Below are 16,717 nucleotides of genomic sequence, written 5' to 3' on the forward strand. Positions count from 1 at the left end.
GGTCGCGCATTGCTATTGGCCGAGCGGGCTTCCTTGTCTGGACTAGACTCCGCCCCGATACGTGCTGTACAAATTCACGCCAAACTCCATTTATGAAGATGCAGTTTACGTTAAGCGCGCCCCGAACATGTAGACACTTAAAGAGGAGCGGGGTTAGCGCAAGACTGAGGGTCCGATCAAGTATAAAGTACGGAGTCTCTTTACTAAAACAATGTTGGTTTGGGACCCGCTGTTACTATACAGAGCAAATGTGTTTAAGTGGACTTTTGACAGAAGTAACGAGCAGCTGCCTTCACTTGGATGTTCCGCCTCATGGCAGAGCTCTCAGGGAGTCGCGTGAGCGTCCATCGGGCTCATCTTAAACCCACTTTGGTGTCGGGGTCTTCATGTATATTTGAGAACGTCACGGCTCGAGGGGCATGAAGCTCCAATAGAAAGAAACTAGCGAAGTGATTCACTAACAGCAAAACAATTCCGGTGAAATACGGAGGAAGATTAAATGGAGACAATTGAGTCGTGTCCACGGACAGAACCCTTCAATTTAGTGTCGGACAGGATGAACACAATCGAGCAGCGTCTGTGGCGCCATTTGTAGGAGTCACAGGGGGCGGGGCGCGGTGCTGGGACGTCACAGGAAGAGCGTGACGGTAAACCCGTAGAAGGGCTTCTTAGTGCGGGAATGTGGAGGATGTTTGTATGGAACAGAGAGCACAAAGAGCGCAGCTGCTCCGTGTGTGTGTGAGACATATAGACGTGTACATTAGTGACTCAGTCACTTTGTCTCCTGTGCTGATTAACTGATAGGACAGATGAAGAGTTGGTATAAAAAACATTTACAATGTCTCAGTTTCAATATCAGCCTTAAGCATCAACACTGGGTGAGGTCACCCATATGCAGGTTGCCATAGAAACAAACCATAAACGTTTCCCATCTTTTTTTTTATTTAAGCTGAAAATGATCTAACCAAAATCACAACAATGTCAAAGTTCAAAAGTATAACATAAAAAAGAATGAAACTTGTGTGTGAGCCGTCAGGATGTGGGCGATGGTAAGGGGCGGGGGGGGGGGGCAGTGTTTACATGTTGTCTTCATCTGAGTCATCCTCCTCCTCCAGAGAGTCCTTCAAACACAAAACACATCCTCAGCTCACACACAGATCTTTGTCTTATTAATGATAACAGATTAAAAACTAAAAGAATGTAAGAAATTAAGTTATTCTCTTTTCTCCTAATAAAATGATCAATACATGAATTTCAAACATGAATCAATACATTGTGCTCATATAAACATGACATCTAAGCTGTCAGTCTGATCATGTGACTGATTGTGTTTCAGTGTGTAGGTACCATGGGAAAAAACTTACAACCTGGAGATTTCAAATAAAAGACTGCCAAAGTCCTTGTGACCTTTGAACTTTTGGTGTCTTTCTGTTCTTGTAGAACAAACGATAAACAACAACATATACTTTTGTACAAAAAGAACAAAAGCAGTGTTAAGACCTGCAGCTCCATGTTCCTGCTGAGGAACTGAAGTCCTGTGGACCACAGACACATCTGCTATTTCCCACCCCCCACTGAGCGCCTAAACGCAGCACTGCTTTGTCTCACCTTGGCGTATTTCTCTGCTTCCTCTCTGACGTCTTTCGGTACCAGCACATGCCGTCCGTCCGTAACTGACAGAAACAGGAAGTACAGTCATGTTACTTTGGAAACCCTCAGGAAGAAAAGGAAGATGACGCTCAAATCTGATCAAACGAGGCGTTCTAACATTAAATTTGTGTTCATGTTTTGTTGCAATACAAAATGAAGATGATGAGGAGCTCTTACTCTCTCCAACCCAGCTGAGCTCCAGCTCAAAGGCTTTGTCCTTCACCTCATCATGGACGATGTAAATGCTGAAACAAACAAAAGGTGTTTTTGTTTACATACTGCTGCTGTTTTTTCACTGGCTGCTGAACTTCCTGTGGCAGAAACAGCTGATCAGTACGACATCACTGACAGGAGCTCTGATTGGAGCCAGCATCAACACTAAACATCCATCGATGTCTAACTCACATTTTGGCCACTTCTTTGACCAGCTCTCGGCACGTCATCTCCTTCATCTGAGAGACACAAACACCATCATCATCATCATCATCATCAAACATCAATAAAAACAGGAATTCTTTGTTTTTCTCACCTGCAGTTTTTCAATTTCCGTCTTTGCAGCTTGCTTCGCTTTTCCAATAGCACAGCCCCAATAACCCTGAAGACACACACACACACCAAAAACAATTCTAGACGTTACCGGCCTCAGAATGAGGACTGTGTGTGTGTGTGTGGTTGTGTCTTACATAGGAGATGCCTGATGGGTCGACCATGTAGAGTTGAGGACCATCATCTTTATCATATGAGCCCAAGATGAAACTGAAGAATTGATTTGACGTCATTGAACAAATCAATAGTTGGACAAACATTTGTGACAGGAAGTGACAGAGAGACTCACCTGCAGCCAAAAGGCCTCACTGCGCTGTACAGCGTGTAGGCGTGGACATACATGGCCACTCTGTCCGACAGGTGCTGCACACACAACAACACACTGTGACACACACATACACACTACCCAGACACACAACACTTCCTGTGTCTCACAAAACATACATAATCAAAGCTCTGTATTTATTTTCTGCATTACCTTTAGTGGAATGTCGTGTCCATAGTTTGACCTGAAGTTAGAAGCTTCTTCTCGAGCCACTTCAGAGAGTGAGCGAGCATCAGCCAATAGGCCAGCAACAGCCTGGAGAGAGAGACAGAGAGGAGAGAGGGAGAGAGAGACAGAGAGGGGGGGAGAGACAGAGAGAGAAGAGGGGGGGGAGAGAGAGAGATTGGGAGAGAGAGAGAGAGGAATTATTCCAGACTTGTAGATGAAAGATTCACATTATTTTGTCATTCCTGCATTATGCAGGAATTTCTCTGAAGCTTTTAAAAAAATGTTTTGCACACAAACATTCAACGGAAAAATTATTAGAAACCTGTCTGCATAACTATGTGTGTGTGTGTGTGTGTGTGTGTTACCATGCCAACATGTCTGTCGATGTTGAAGATGCGTTTGTTGGATCCTTGCTCGTACAGTTTGGAAAGGACAAGCTTCTCCACGCCAAACACAACACCATCCTTACAACGGATCCCTATGGCCGTGCTGCGCGCGCACACACACACACACACACACACACACACACACACAGTGAGCCAAGGCCCTTAAGCACCTACACACAGTCACCAAGAGTTAAACCAATGAGAGTCTGACCTGCTGTTCTCCACAGCCTTCATGGCGTACTCCACCTGAAACACTCTGCCATCAGGGGAGAAGGTGGAGGCAGACAGGTCATACTGCAGGGAGACAGGCAGACAGAGAGGGGGGGCAGAGAGAGAAAAAAAAAAGACAGGGAGACAGACCGACAGAGAGACAGACAGGCAGAAAGAGAGAGGGGCAGACAATGAGAGAGGGAGAGACAGACAGACAGAGAGGGGAGGGGGGCAGAGAGCGAGACGGTCAGCTTTACAGGGTGCACCTTCCTTCTCCTTGTCTCTAAGCGTTTCCGGTGTTGTGACGGTTAATAACAGCGGAGCAGCGAGTGCACGCATGCGCACTAGTGGTTGTGCGGAACACTGATATGTCTCAAACATTTCGAAATTATTATTATTAACAGGTTTTATTTTCTAATGACAAATACCGAAATAGCTCCAATATGACCGCAACAGCGTGAAAGAGTGAGCGAGGTTTGGCAAGTAGCGATGTAACGACGCTAGGAACGTCGCTAATGTTTCTCACACCGAAATCACCCAAACACTGGTAAATAAACTCAAATGTAACGCCGGTTTGTTTACATGTCAACCCGCAAAACAACAAACAAAACAAAGCAGCCAAGGAAATTAAAGTTTCTCTTTCACTTTAGCCCTTTAGCTTAGCCTCTATTAGCCCTTTAGCTTAGCCTCTATGAGCGCCTGGCTGTGACTCAGCAGGCTAACACGCTAGCTGCTTACAGGTGTTTGTGAAGCAGCACGAAGGTTCACTATTTAGCAACTTTAAAGCGTTCAAGTATTCGTTTGTTGTCGGATTCGCGCAGTGACTCGGTGCTGAACAGTATCTTACCCCGGTTCCGATGGAGCTCATGTTCGTATCAAGTCTCAATCCTCCAAGTCTCTTTCACACACAGCGGCACACACTTCCGCCGCTCTTCTCTTCTTCTTCCGGATTGATGTCGGAGAAAACACGACTTAGCCTCGCACTGCCCCCTGTGGTGACAAATGTGAATCGACATGTGCATCTGTTCAGATATGAAACGACATGATGATGGGACTGTTTACAAATATGCTCATCTTATAGATCCTTTAAACGGGAACCATCATTCTGTCTCACATGATGCTGTGCGAACAGAACAGTGAAGAGGCTGCTGCTCTGCAAAGTTATGAGAACAAAGGGGAAAGTGAGCATGATGTTTATTCACTGTGACTAGAAACTCAAGTAACGTTAAGTAAGTATTACCCTGAGGGGCGGTTCAGTGTTTCTCTGAAATGTGGGTGACGAGTAAGTAAGAAAGACACACATACAGAGTGAAACTCTCAGACGCATCGTTTTTTTAACAAATTGTCTGCAGATTTTATTTAGTCTCAGAATGACCAGGATCAAAAAGGTGAACCACATAATTGCCTTTCTCTCTTTATTAATCATCTTTCCTGTCAGGTCTCCAAGGTGATTGGTTAATGGAAGCTTTGGTCACAGAAGAGTGAAACATTCATGTACAGTGCACCTTAAAGATAATCAAAACAAATCTACATTAAGGCAAAGAGACAGAAACACAAAGGGAAGAAGCTACATCAAGGTGAAGAAGATGATGATTAGCTTTCATTAGGTTACTAATATAAACATGTACAAGGCTTTTATTTGTATTTAAAGACATTACACCGCTGGACTCCAAACAAACCGGATGACTCACCTGCAGACAGGAAGCAGCCACGCCCTTTCCCACAACACAACAGGAAGTGAAGAAGTCCTACCAATACTTTATTTAGTCCTGGTCAGGTAGTCTGAACTTTGACCAATATTTCTGAGTCACATGACACAAACTGACCAATCACATCCTTCCTGTGTAAACAACAGCGTGAAGAGTGAAGGAAGCAACAGGCTGACAGACCCAAACCCCCCTCCTGACCCTTGACCCCTAAAGCAAGACGCCCAACCCACAAAAACCCTGCACACGCCTGATTGGCCAATAGGTGGCAGGTTTATATTTTGAATTATTTCTAACCCACTAATTTGATCACTCCCTCTATTCTTTCAAGTTAAAAGCCTCGCAGCATCCAGGAAGTGACACGTTTGATTGACAGCAAATTAAAGGATGAAATCTGTTTGTTAAAAAAATGATTGACAAATTTTTCATTTTGTCACATTTCTGGTGTGACCCCTGTGGGGAGGGTCACGACCTGCTAAGCACCGGGCCTGGACCTGATGGATCCACAGACAGCTGTCTGCTCCTGTTCAGTATCCATGGATAGAACACTTTTTCACTCATTTCCTGTTTACAATTGCAGGGCAGAATATGCCACGCCCCTTCATGACGTCATCAAGTCAGTCTATTTCCTTTACAAACTTGGGTTTGCTAACAGAGAGCCAATCAGAGGCTCAGACAGAATAGGAAGTGAAGCTGCTCCAAGCATGAAGCCTCCATTTACTCTCATTAGGATTATTCCTCATGCAAAATGGAGACACGTGAAACCAATCAACCAATCACAACATCAGGATGCTGAGGCAACACAGCAAGTCACAGCTAAACATTTAGCATGAAAACCATGCTAACAGTTAGCCAGCTGCTAGCACAAAGCTTCAACTACAGCTGAGGCTCATAGGAGTTTGAGTTCCTGGAGGTGTGGAGGAGCAAGAAAGTGTGAGGCTGTTTACATGTGAACAGAGCAGTTTGGGAATCTAACAGCGACATGAGAAGGAGCAGAAAAGAGGAAGAAAACAAAGATGAAGAGGAATGATGAAGACGTCTTTCTGCTCCTCAGAATCTGTCCATTCCTCGTTTCTCGCTGCCGTCCGTCTGTGCCGCAGCCTCTCCAGCTGGGTGTGGGCGGGGCTGTGGCTAAGGGGCGTGTCCAGCTGGGAGAGCGAGCCGAACAGTTAGCTGCTGCCCTTCAGGACGCCCAGGCAGCACTGCAGCAGCTGCAGGTTCCCCTGCAAGCACACCAGTGTCATGACATCACACAGGGGCGGGGCCACCTCAGGCTCTACCTATACACATGATCTGCAGGGGGCAGAGTTGGTACCTTAGCATGTTTGAGCTCCAGCTCAGCCAGCTCCACCAGGTTCTTCCTGAACGCAGCAACACGTCGCGTCTTAAAGTCAACCAGCTCTGTGAGAGCAAGACAGACAGAGGGTGAGACAGGCAGGCAGGCAGAGAGAGGCAGACAGACAGACAGGCAGGCAGAGGGGCACAGACAGACAGACAGACAGACAGATCGACAGACAGAGGGTGAGACAGGCAGGCAGACAGAGAGAGGCAGACAGACAGACAGGCAGGCAGGCAGAGAGGCACAGACAGACAGACAGATCGACAGACAGAGGGTGAGACAGGCAGGCAGACAGACCTTGCTTTGCAGATTCTGAGATCTTCTCAAACTTGTGGCAGCAGAGCTGCTGGCTGGTCTCTGCCTGCAGGACGTCTCTGTTCTTAGCTCGAGCTTTATCCAGAGCCTTGTTGGCGTTCTCATAATCCACCAGAGCTCTGCTCCTCCGGTACAGGAGGTCCTACACACACACACACACACAAATCGTCACACACACACAAATCGTCACTCACACTCTCTCTCACACACACACACACACACACACACACACACACACACACACACACACACACACACACACACACACACACACACACACACACACACACACACACACACACACACACACACACACACACACACACACACACACACACACACACACACACACACCTTTGCAGCCTGTGACTCTCTCAGGTAATACTTGAGCAGGTCGGCCAGCTTCAGGTCTTCATCTGCTGCCACTCGAGCTTCTATTTTCTGAAACACACACACACACACACGCTCCTTAGCAAAGCCGGCAATAGGTGATGAATACGGGCTGCAGTCACCATGACAACAGAAGCTGAGATATGTGAGTTGGACACAAACGTACCCTCGTTTTCTCGAAAAGCTCTGACACTTTCAAGAAGAACCTGAAACACACAGGAAGCAGTTTGTTTCTATGGAAGCTTTCACACAGGGGGTAAGGGGGCGTGGCCTACATGGAGCAGGTGAGGCTGAGCGTGCAGACCAACCAATGGAAGGTTAAACCCTCAGAGGAGAGTGTGTAAAGCGGTTTCATACTTGCAGAGATCTGTGGAGTCCTGTGTTCCTAACGTGTAGAGAGACGACGAGATCCTGTTGATGTCATCTGCAGCATCTGGAACAGAGAGAGAAAGAAAGAAAGAAAGAAAGAAAGAGACAGGCAGAGAGACAGAGAGAGGGAGAAAGAGAGAGACAGAGAGAGAGAGGGGGGGAGTGACGGGGAGGGAGGGAGAGAGAGAGAGAGACAGAGAATGACGGAGAGAGAGAGCGGGAGAAAGACAGAGTAAAGTTAAACACAGTATGTGCAAGTGTGAGTGTGAGCGTGTGCAAGTGTGTCTTACTCTTGTGTGACCGGATCATTCTGTCAGACTTGGCTGAGGCATCTTTCACTCTGTTGTGATACTCCAACAGAAAAGTTTTCTCGTGCTCGAAGAAATCATCCACGTCCTAAAACACACAAAACATCATTAACACACACACACACACACACACACACACACACACACACACACACACACACACACACACACACACACACACACACACACACACACACACACACACACACACACACACACACACACACACACACACACACACACACACACACACACACACACACACACACACACACACACACCTTGACTCCTGCCACCAGGACGCCGTCTGCAGACTTCACCACGTTCTTGAAGAAGTCCTCCAGCTTCTCCTTCTTGTTTTTCCCTCGAACACTCAGCTGAGAGCAGAGGAGGTCAGAGGTCAGAGGTTCATCCTTTCATGGATGAAGGTGATCAGACTTACTGGTCTTTACACATGTTGTTGTTTCATGAAAAGTTTCCTCTGTGGTGCACAGAGCCTCGCCTTCTCCATGTGTGAGACCATGTTACTATGGTGACAGCATCCACACCAGGGATTGGCTGAGGCCTCAATGTGGAGTCTCATCAGGTTAGACATCAATAATAAATCTGAACAAACTGCAGGAGCACCAGACCTCTCTGAATTCATTAACACCAAGGGTCAGAGGTCACTGTGTGTGTGTGTGTGTATTCTCACATCCTGGTTGTACTCCAAGAAGACGTGGAAGTTGAGATCTTTCCTCAGGACGGGATGAGCAGCAACACGACACAGGAAGACCTCATGCATGGCTACGGTCTTCTTGAAGATGGCCAGGTACTCACTGAACACACACACACACACACACACACACACACACTTAATCTTATCCATCAGTGTGAAGAACTGTGTGTGTGTGTGTGTGTGTGTGTGTGTGTGTGTGTGTGTGTGTGTGTGTGACTGACGCCTCCAGCTCCTGCTTCATCTTGGTGAACTCCTCCTTGGTCATGGATCCTTCTCCTTCTCCCAGTTTCTGGAGCTTCTCTCTGGATGCATCAAAGTCTGGACGTGGGGGTGCGGGGGGGATCTGCACACAGAAACACACATCAGCTCCTCCTGAACCTCAACCAGCTGCTGATGTGGCGACGGCGCTGGAGCTTACGATGTATCCTGCATAGTCTTCGTTCTCCACGAAGGAGTCGTGCAGCCAGATGAACTCCTCGTGCTGTCGGACCACAGAGAACTCGTTCTGCTTGAAGTTGGGCAGCGTGCTCTGTGGAGACAGGAAGAACATCAGCGGGTCGCATTGGTGGGACGCGACCAGCCGCACAAAAAAACCCATTCTGTGTTTCCTTTAGGTCTTGGAACAAAGCAGCTCAGCTTCAGAGCAATGCAGCGCCGCTGCTCGTCAAGCTTGATCCAAAGGAAGGTCACATCATCACAGCTGGGTCAGCTGTGAGTGTGTCTGTAGTCCTGTCTTACCTTGGTGTGGACGGTGAACTTGACCTTGTCTCTTTCACTGAGGGCATCTGAGATGTCCACCTGCAGCGTGGCGTCCATCTGCAGGTCCACGTTCACGGCTCTGGGCTGCAAGCAAACCAAACAAACCTCAGTGCTGAGCTGTGTGTCATGTGACACACACATACACACACATATTAGACTTTGACGAACTTTAGAATATTGTCATTCAACCTTTACATATAGTGTACATTTGAACCAAGTGACGTTGAAATTGGCTCACTGGAGAAAAACACACACACACACACACACACACACACACAGATAGTTGTGACGTGTGTGTGTGACAAGCGCGTGACAGCAGCACGCGGGTGTTAAACACACAAACTAAGACAAACACAGCAGCTAACGATGCTAGCCGCCTTAGCAGGAGAAGCTAAAGGCTCACTTCACTGTAAACAACATTAGCATCAGCTAGCAGGAGCTAACAAGCGTCTTTATCAGCCATAAGGCAGACAGACAGGAAGGCAGGCAGGCAGGCAGGCAGGCAGGCAGGCAGGCAGGCAGGCAGACAGGCAGACAGGCAGACAGGCAGACACACTGGCAGGCAGACAAGCAGGCAGACGGCCTCACTCACTCCTCGGTCCTCCTCGGACAGAAAGTCGGGCCCGTCGTCCAGCCCTTCCTGCTGCGGGGAACAAGACGAGACGCTGTTAGCTAACACGGTAATATACGACAACAACAAGCGCAGACAAAGACAGAACCGGAGCTGAACCCGAACCCGAGCCCGAACCTCGCTCTGTAAAAAGAAAGAGGGAAGGAGAGGAGAGAAGAAGAAGAAACCCACCATCATGGCTGCTTACGGGTGGAGACGGAGGGGAAGTGACGTCACTAAAAAGCGAAATCAAATCAAATAGTCGTCGACGTCTTAAATGTGTTATTTTCTTCATTATCTGTTACTATATGAACCGTGTGTGCATGCAGAGCTCATTACTGCGCCATAAATATGAATGATCAAAACATTTATGAAACAACAACATGATGAATAATTCTGTTAAAATAAAATAAGTCCTGTGAACACACGGACTGATGCGATGTCTGCAGTGCCGATGAACGACCAAGAGGGGGAGACAGCGCTGTGTGACTGCAGGGAGCAGAGTGGATTCTGGGTAAAATCAAATGTGTTCCACTTTCATCTGATCCACTTTGTAAACACAAACAAGAGGATCATGGAGACTCGTGTTGCTAAGTGACGTCTTTACGAAACAGATGTACTTGTAGATACTTCCTATGGGAATTCAGATTCTTTATGGAACACAGATTAAAGAGGCCTTTATTGATCTTACACCGGTTAATAAAACAGCTAAGTTTAAACAGAATTCAAACGAATTTCAGGAGACAAAATGTTGTTTAAGTACAATAAATAAATTACATAATTCCATTGTGACATCAGTGAACATAAATCTGTGTTCCTTTGTGCTTATAGTTGCTGTATGTTGCTGTGGTTACGAGGCCATTCTCTGTTATTGCATTGCTTTTGTCCTTTTTCATGGTGCAGTTTTGTGTTCCTCTCATGCCTTGTGTCATGTTGTTGTGTGGTGTCATATTGTCTCACATCGCCGTACAGCTGCTGCTTCTCTTCGGTCCAGTTTTGCCTTTTGTGGCTTGAAGGCGTCGACACAGCAGCATGTGTCCACAAATAGCAGCAGGAGGCTCAGATTCCCCGGGCTGATCAGTGTGTGTGTGTGTGTGTGTGTGTGTGTGTCATACAGCACAAACCCTCCACAAAATGCAGCACGGGAAAATTGCACTTGGACTCATTTTGAAGTCAAAGTCTGGTGTGGAGGAGCAGGAATGAAATTCATCAAGTTCCTGCTGAAGCTGCGTGGGTCTGAGGCGCTCTCTCACTGAGACCTTTTAAGGTTTGGAATCCACAGGCTGGAGTCTGGATCAGCAGGAATTTAGAGCTGCTTTCAACAACATCCAGACTTCACACACACCCTTTCTTCACTTATTCATGTAACACCTACAAACTGCAGCATTACAAGAGCTTCACCAGTCTGTGAAGGACAACCGACTCACTCACAAACCGAGACGCCAGAACTGGGGCCAGAGCCGGGTCACTTATTCCTCCGCAGGCCGGAGTCATGAACCTCATCTGGAACTTTCCAACCCGATGTGGAAACCGTGACGACACAAGAGGCTGTGGACTATTCTGTGGGCCGCAGTTTAGCCGCACAGACACTGATCAGAAGCAGTTCAGGAACCTGAACGTTTTAGGTACGAAAATGTGAAGTTGGTCCATTAATTTACCTTCAATAGAATCCTACCATATAAAGGCCAAATGTGATGAAGCCGTAGACATGTACAGGAAGCAGCAGGCGTCACTTCATGAGTCCTCAGAGGCAGCACACGTATGTGTCCACACTCACACGCGTGAAAAGGCAAACTTACTGCCTTCATGGCAGAACAATCCAAGGTTTGAAGACCAACTCTTCCTCTTTTCCAACTAGTCGCTGAACATTTCCACCAATATTAAAATGAGTTTTTTCTAAACCAGCTGAGACTGAAGCATCATCACTGGAGCTGCACAGGTCAGAGGTCAGAGGCTCCATCAGACAGCTCAGGGCCTTTGGCTCTGAGCTGGACGCAGGTAAACGTGTCCTGTGATCGGTCAGACAGCCGGACAAAGGAGGCGAGCACAGCGTCACATCTGCCACAGGTCTTTATTGCAAAGTGGCGTCCTGTGATCTCAGAAACAAGGTTCCACATTAAGGCTCCGGATGTGTGTGGTTGTTGTGGTGCATTATGGGTCTCTGCTGGCTTCCTGCGGTGGTGGATAGTGAGACGGTACATTCCTAACCAAGCTCAGGTGCTGACTAACGCGTGAGGTTTGTGTGTCATCAGTGATGAAAGATGAGGTAAACATAAATACAGTCATTTATACTTTGTCTCAACCTGTAGTGTACAAACTCAAAAAGTGCTGGCTAATCTTCCTCATGCATCGTCTTCCTCTGCATCACTCTGAATAAATTAAATCACATGAAAAAGCTTTGTGTGCTGCGGGAAGCCCAGCTTGGCGTCTGCTTCCTTCACCTCAACCTTTTGGCTGTGACAGAGAGACTTCCTGTTTCTGCCTGATAACAACAAAGTCACGTGGCAACAAAGTGGGAGGGGTTTGCATATTGTTACGTTAATGAGATCCAAGTTGAATAAAACAAACAAACAGCAAAAACAAAAACAAGCCCGGGAACACAAAATCCTTCAGAACACCGACACAGGTGGAGCGGCGGGGAGGGGGCGGGGCAGATGGCACAGCGGTTGGCTCGGCGCCGCTTTCGCTCGCCGTGACATCACAGCGGCTTCCCCTCCAGAGAAACCACCAAGTTCCCGCCCAGCTTCTCAGCAAGTCGGCTGCGGTCCTGGATGTCGTCCAACCCGTTCACCTGCCACTCGTGTTTGATACCTGAGGACAAAGGTCACGCAGGGTCAACGGACAATTCAGACCACAGCTGAGACGCAGCATCATCTGAAAACACAAAGACATCCTGCTGCAACATGCTACTGTCACTCACACTCATACTGTAAAGAGACAGAGAGGGGAGAGGGAGAGAGAGAGACAGACAGAAAGAGAGACAGACAGACAGACAGACAGACAGACAGAGAGAAAGAGAGACAGACAGAAAGAGAAGGAGGGAGAGAGAGAGAGAGAGAAAGAGGAAGAGACAGGCAGACAGAGAGGGAGAAAGAGAGAGAGGAAGAGAGACACAGAGAGAGAGAAAGCAAAGCTCTGGCACATGTCCATGTCTGACCTGTAAACTTCTTCTTGATGGCGTCTTTGGAGCTGGCGTAGATCATCTTGGTCTTGATTGGAGCGCTCTCTGGAGCCCTGAGGAGGAACAACACCTCACAGATTAACAGGGGCCAACAGGAAGTCTAGGGCGTCAAATACTTTTGTCAAATTGTCCAAAGTGTGGCTGCCACAGCTGTAAACTCTTAAACTGATAAGATCCTCAGGCCCATAAACCTGAAGGGTCCCAAACCCTGACAGCCCGTACCAGAAGACAAAGACCAGGTCCTCCTTCTTGGACTCCTTGGTCTCGTAGGTGGCGTCGTACAGACCGTATCTGCAGTCGTTTGGGGGGAGGAGCTTAACAAAGCAGGCGTAGGGGTCGTCCACGGTCTCGCCGATATCGCCCACCAGGATCTGATTCCCCTCCTCCACCACGATCTTCTTCTTGTCGCTACTCAGGCAGAAGAGTACCGCCTTCTTCCTCTTCTTTACTTCGTCCAGAGACGACGACTTCCTCACCTTCATGTCATTAAACACCCTGATGACCTCATCGTTCACTGTCACACCTGATGCCTGTGTGTGTGTGTGTGGGGGGCAGAGAACAAACAGCTGACTTCATCTTTTCAGAGAGAAACAAACCTCAGATCTGACCTGCAGCTGAAGGGTTAACGGCTCAGAAGTTGGGTTCTTTTACATTTGAATAATATTCAGCTTTAATTAATCATTTTAAATTCCACAGTCCAACGTTTCTGATGACATCACCAAGTTAAAATCATTCCAAAGCATTTATTGATTTATTTCCTGTTCAGGCTGCAGCTGCAGGAGGACGAACATTTAAACTGAGTCATTATCAGATAATGATCAAACTAAGGAGACAGAAGTTACACAATAAACTTAAATAGATCAAAGTTGCTTTGTTGTTCTTTGATCTCTTTAACACTTTGGTTCGGTTTATTCACGATCAAACTTAAATCATTCTTTCATTAAATTATTTGAAGTGAAATCTGTCAATCCGATCAACAGAAACACACACACACACACACACACACACACACCACACACATACAGACTGCAGTTACGTGTCCCGGTATGGGTCGGTTCCGTATGAACCCGTTCTAGCGCCCATGTTAACGCGGACTTAACCCGACTGAACCCGCGCTGACCCACCGCCTGGCCCGCTCCGGTTCCACTCTGGTCCAGGAGAGCTGCTGCTGCGCCGCCGGGGGAAGATGGCGACCCCGGGGCGGCCCGGCCTGAGGGCCCAGGGCCGGAAACAGGCCCGGCATGTTCGGGAACCACTGGAAGAAGAGGGACGAACTCTGCTAGCGACCCAAAGATTAAGACCCGTAGAAACGGTACCGACGCCTGGTTCGGTCTGACCCAACGGGTGGACCGCGCGTGTCCGGCAGCCATGCTAGCTACCGCCGAGCTAACGGTTTTCCAGATAACGGTCCCGGAGCCCCCGCAGCCCCCGGGTCGCGGCCCCCGGGGCCCGCAGGACCCTCGCTCACCGAGCCGCTACCTCTGCTTCGCCTTTGGGCCGGAGCCGAGGCTTCTCTCCGTACCGCTCCAGTTCTTACCATGTTGGTTCTCCGGGTTCTGTCCGCGCAGCGAAGGTTCGGAGTGAAGCAGCGGAGTGAGGCCGCAGACCGCAGGGGGGTCTGGGAGAGGGAGGGGCGGGGCCACAGCGGACAGGGGCGGGGCTAGGGGCGGATCGAGAGCTCTTCGTTCTTCATTCAGAGATCAAACCTGAAGCTTCACACAGCAGAGGAACAACATGGAGACTCAGGAGAGCAGACCTCTTCTGCTGCTTCAGGGATCAAGGCCTGACGCGTTACCATGGTGACAGCATCCAACAGACATTTGCCCTGAATTCATTTATAGCTCATATTAATGGACTTTCTCCCATTAGAATAAAAGTGATTCTCTCTGCATGTTTACCTTTGTGACTTCATCTCTCCATCTGAGCGTCACCATGGAGACAACTTTAATACTTTAAATGTTTCATTTCAGAAAGGATACACTAGTTCAGTTCATCAAAACAGGAAGCTGCTTATAAAACACTTTTATTTTTACAGTAGAAATATTCCATGACAGCAGAGCGACTAACAGCCTATCAGAATCCACCTGTCAGTCATAAATAAAGTAAACAGCAAGCAACTAAATAAATAAACAGCAGGGCGACAACTCCAGTGTAACTAACACACACACACACTGAATGAGCACAAACAGCTGCAACAGAACAAAGTCAGACAGAAGAAGAGTGGTCAACATACAAACTCCACAGAATCACAGAGACTTTGATCTAAAGTGACATCACAGCTGTGACATCAAGACTTCTGCCTCTAATTACATATTTGTCATTTTTACACTATTTCACATGAGCACCGTCTGCAATCTAAAGATGGAGACCAACAGATGAGCCCTCCTCAGTCTGCTCTCTGTTTGTTCTGTTAGGAGTGGTTTCGTCCCAGCTGATGTGATGGTGTGATTCTACAGCACCAAAGGAATGTTTACTAAGCCGGTTCTGACCATTAGAACCATAAGCATAAACATATATAAACATAAGCTGCATCTGAACCTGAGAAGTTGGTTCCCAGTAAGAAGCTGTGACCTGTGAACCAGATCAGTGTTAGTGGGTCATTGGGGTCCTCTGTGTGTGTGTGTGTGTGTGTGTGTGTGTGTGTGTGTGTGTGTGTGTGTGTGTGTGTGTGTGTGTGTGTGTGTGTGTGTGTGTGTGTGTGTGTGTGTGTCCTCTTCCTCTCTCTTGGTGTCTTCAGTCACTGCAGCCCGGTGCTGAGGGGCCGTGGTGAACGTGATAAGAAAAGAATCCAGTCTTTGGTTTAACGTCATGTAGAATCAGATTGCTTAGTAGAAGTGGAGCCAGCAGCGCTTTGGTGGAGGTATGAATGTCTCTGCATACACACCTCCTCCTCCTGCATGTTGTCTGGTTTAATTACTTCAAAAGGTCAGAAGGTCAGAAGTTCTACCATATTGTGCCTTTAGGACTGAGCAGGTTTTACAGTCTGCAGGAGAAGATTTGATTTTGCTACATCTTTGAATTTACTTGCGCACTAATGTGTGATAAAGGCAGATAAAGGTTTTACTTCTTCTTCTTCTGCATTTAAATCACTCATGAACCAAACCTGCGTCCCTCCTTTGCGTGGCCAAGAATTCATTTCAACATGTAAACAAGATGAAATCAGTGGACAGGAAGTCCAAACTTCACAGCGTCTTCATCGGAGCACCGTCGGCCGCACAGAGAGGTGCACTTGTTTTCACAGTCGGGAGCGTTTGGCGGGCGGGGAGCCGCTACGTTCTGATAGGCCAAGTCTGCTGAGCTCTGAGTAGAAGAAGGACTGAAGACGCTGACCGGCCTTCGCTTCATTAGTGTGACGAGGATTATAACGGAGACAGTTAGAGAACATCAACTCCACGTCTGAGATGTAATCCACTGCAGGAGAGAGAGAGAGAGAGAGAGAGAGAGAGAGAGAGAGAGAGAGAGAGAGAGAGAGAGAGAGAGAGAGACAGAGAGACAGAGAGACAGAGAGAGAGAGAGAGAGAGAGAGAGAGAGAGAGAGAGAGAGAGAGAGACAGAGAGACAGAGAGACAGAGAGAGACAGAGAGAGAGAGAGAGAGTTCACAGTGAATGTGTGTTGGGGTTCCTCTAACAGCCTGTGGGTGGCTGGATGATGTGATGAGGTCACCGCTCTCACCTGCTGTCTGATAGTCACAGTTGTTAACTTTCTCTCTGATTGTGCTCAGGGCCATCGGCTTCTC

The 16,717-nt window shown here is 47.7% G+C and overlaps 4 protein-coding genes across 4 annotated transcripts in view; all 4 read right to left on the bottom strand.

Annotated features, from left to right (window-relative positions):
• Positions 1-920: 920 nt before the first annotated feature.
• psma3 (proteasome 20S subunit alpha 3) lies at positions 921-4,257 on the bottom strand. The gene is made up of 11 exons (XM_076157053.1): positions 4,133-4,257; positions 3,287-3,369; positions 3,055-3,178; positions 2,675-2,776; positions 2,486-2,559; positions 2,334-2,406; positions 2,180-2,245; positions 2,056-2,102; positions 1,828-1,895; positions 1,609-1,673; positions 921-1,121 (listed from the first exon to the last, which is right to left on the bottom strand). The coding sequence occupies exons 1-11, from the start codon at positions 4,151-4,153 to the stop codon at positions 1,077-1,079; spliced, it is 768 nt and encodes a 255-aa protein (XP_076013168.1). The 5' UTR covers positions 4,154-4,257; the 3' UTR covers positions 921-1,076.
• A 429-nt stretch (positions 4,258-4,686) lies between these two features.
• snx6 (sorting nexin 6) lies at positions 4,687-10,043 on the bottom strand. Its single transcript, XM_076157032.1, has 14 exons — positions 9,992-10,043; positions 9,782-9,832; positions 9,169-9,273; positions 8,849-8,959; positions 8,652-8,773; positions 8,407-8,530; positions 7,994-8,089; positions 7,695-7,800; positions 7,393-7,468; positions 7,202-7,241; positions 7,000-7,086; positions 6,628-6,787; positions 6,307-6,392; positions 4,687-6,214 (listed from the first exon to the last, which is right to left on the bottom strand). Exons 1-14 carry the CDS (start codon positions 9,995-9,997, stop codon positions 6,161-6,163), a joined length of 1,224 nt encoding a protein of 407 aa, XP_076013147.1. The 5' UTR covers positions 9,998-10,043; the 3' UTR covers positions 4,687-6,160.
• A 1,811-nt stretch (positions 10,044-11,854) lies between these two features.
• On the bottom strand, positions 11,855-14,613 carry cfl2 (cofilin 2 (muscle)). The gene is made up of 4 exons (XM_076157052.1): positions 14,518-14,613; positions 13,203-13,510; positions 12,957-13,033; positions 11,855-12,610 (listed from the first exon to the last, which is right to left on the bottom strand). The coding sequence occupies exons 1-4, from the start codon at positions 14,518-14,520 to the stop codon at positions 12,498-12,500; spliced, it is 501 nt and encodes a 166-aa protein (XP_076013167.1). The 5' UTR covers positions 14,521-14,613; the 3' UTR covers positions 11,855-12,497.
• Positions 14,614-16,047: 1,434 nt separating this feature from the next.
• baz1a (bromodomain adjacent to zinc finger domain, 1A) overlaps positions 16,048-16,717 on the bottom strand; it is a 14,669-nt gene continuing 13,999 nt past the window's right edge. The window contains exons 28-29 of the mRNA XM_076157030.1: positions 16,654-16,717; positions 16,048-16,391 (exon numbers count right to left, since the gene is read on the bottom strand). The exon at positions 16,654-16,717 is cut by the window's right edge and continues 24 nt beyond it. Of these exons, the coding sequence (XP_076013145.1) occupies positions 16,216-16,391; positions 16,654-16,717 (240 nt within the window). The 3' untranslated portion in view covers positions 16,048-16,215. The remainder of the gene's footprint in view (positions 16,392-16,653) is intronic.

This window comes from Genypterus blacodes, unplaced genomic scaffold, assembly GCF_046128005.1.
Source record: "Genypterus blacodes isolate CSIRO-AG114 ecotype Tasmania unplaced genomic scaffold, CSIRO-AGI_Gbla_v1 ptg000071l_1, whole genome shotgun sequence".
NCBI classification, from domain to species: Eukaryota; Metazoa; Chordata; class Actinopteri; order Ophidiiformes; family Ophidiidae; genus Genypterus; species Genypterus blacodes.